Source organism: Silene latifolia, chromosome X (assembly GCF_048544455.1).
Source record: "Silene latifolia isolate original U9 population chromosome X, ASM4854445v1, whole genome shotgun sequence".
Taxonomy (NCBI): Eukaryota; Viridiplantae; Streptophyta; class Magnoliopsida; order Caryophyllales; family Caryophyllaceae; genus Silene; species Silene latifolia.
In genome coordinates, this window is record NC_133537.1 from 65,335,008 (window position 1) to 65,336,458 (window position 1,451).

At 44.2% G+C, this 1,451-nt stretch overlaps 1 protein-coding gene across 1 annotated transcript; it reads left to right on the forward strand.

The window, feature by feature from the left end:
• The first annotated feature begins 232 nt into the window (after positions 1-232).
• LOC141617498 (UBA domain-containing protein Mud1-like) lies at positions 233-1,048 on the forward strand. The gene is made up of 2 exons (XM_074434699.1): positions 233-650; positions 873-1,048. The coding sequence occupies exons 1-2, from the start codon at positions 233-235 to the stop codon at positions 1,046-1,048; spliced, it is 594 nt and encodes a 197-aa protein (XP_074290800.1).
• The last annotated feature ends 403 nt before the right edge of the window (positions 1,049-1,451 follow it).

Sequence of the window (1,451 nt, forward strand, 5' to 3'; positions counted from 1 at the left end):
TCGATCGAGTAACTTTGAAGCTGGGGATGATAAATTGTCGTCTAAATCTAACTTAGACGGTAATTCTGCAATTAAACTTAATGCCTATAAGCCCCAAGTTCCATTTCCAGGCCGGCTACGAAGGACAAAGGAGTAGCAACAATTCGGCAGGTTTGTCGATCTTTTGAAAGCTCTTGAAGTTAATATTCCGTTTTCCGAGTAACTTACCCAGGTACCCTCCTACTCTAAATTCATGAAAAAAATTCTTTTACGTAAGAGGAATGTAGATAATGTTGAAACGGTGGCTTTGACGGAGGAGTGCTCCGCACTTCTTCAGAATAACGCTCCACCGAAATTGGCTGACCCAAGTAGTTTTTCTATACCATGTCATATAGGGACTTATTTAATCAACAATGCTTTATGTGACTTAGGTGCTAGTGTCAGTGTCTTACCTTTATCCCTTGCTAAGAGATTAGGTTTGACCAAGTTTCAGTGTACTGGCATGACTGTTCAGATGGCCGACCATTCTTTATCACGGCCTTTAGGAGTTTTAGAAGATGTACCTGTTAAGATCGGGAGGTTCTTTATTCCCGTAGACTTTGTTGTCTTGGACATACCCGAGGACACTCGTACCCCTATTATCTTAGGGAGACCATTTTTGCACATTGCTGGTGCGATTGTAGATATCGGGGCTAGGACACTTACCTTTTAGGTAGGGGGGAGGGGGGGGGGGGAGGACTTGGTTTTTACCCAGTCTACTGCTATCCCTTCTATATAACCCAATGGGGTTCCTTCTAATCCTTCTGTTGCGTCACATATTGCTGTCGATTTGACACCTCCGCCCCAGTTTGGAAGCAAGTTGGAGGAATATCTCTCTGTTACCCCTTCTGCAGGTCTTGATAGGTTAAAAGACCCAGGAAGCAGGCATGGTGTGTTGAATTTAGAGACTGGGACGGTAAGGATTCATGACCCCGGTGGAGGTTTGGACGAGGCTATGCCGCATAAGAAGAAGGTGCGGGAGAAATCCAAAAGTGGCGAAGATGTTGCCGCCAAGAACCGTTGTTCCTAAGTTGATGCTTTGCTGTGGAGGCCGAAGATGAAAGTCATGGATGCTGAAGGGACTGTGTTCAGTCATAAACCTTGTTTTGGGCCTTTAATTCTTGTTGGTGGATGAAGAAAAGAAGGTCGAGCTGGGATCTGTCTGAAACTAGCGCTGTCCGGGAGGCAATTCGGAGTTTAAAACTTTTGAATGATTTTCGAACATTTTATGTTTTTATTGTGTGTGTAATAATTTGTTTTTACAACCATAGACTGCGAACAATCTAGACTTGGTTTTGGTCATTTTTGTGGCCGATATTTGCATCTTTGCAGGTGCTTCACTGACGCCTAGGAGTTTGCGCAATAGGGAGCTCTCGATCGAGCACTATTCTACTCGATTGAGTGCTTGACTCCCTCGATCGAATGCTTATCTT

Coding starts and splice junctions, on each gene's coding strand:
- LOC141617498 (XM_074434699.1), top strand. CDS start 233: ATGAAAAAAATTCTTTTACGTAAGAGGAATGTAGATAATGTTGAAACG. Junction 651..872: donor ACCATTTTTGCACATTGCTG/GTGCGATTGTAG, acceptor CCCCTTCTGCAG/GTCTTGATAGGTTAAAAGAC.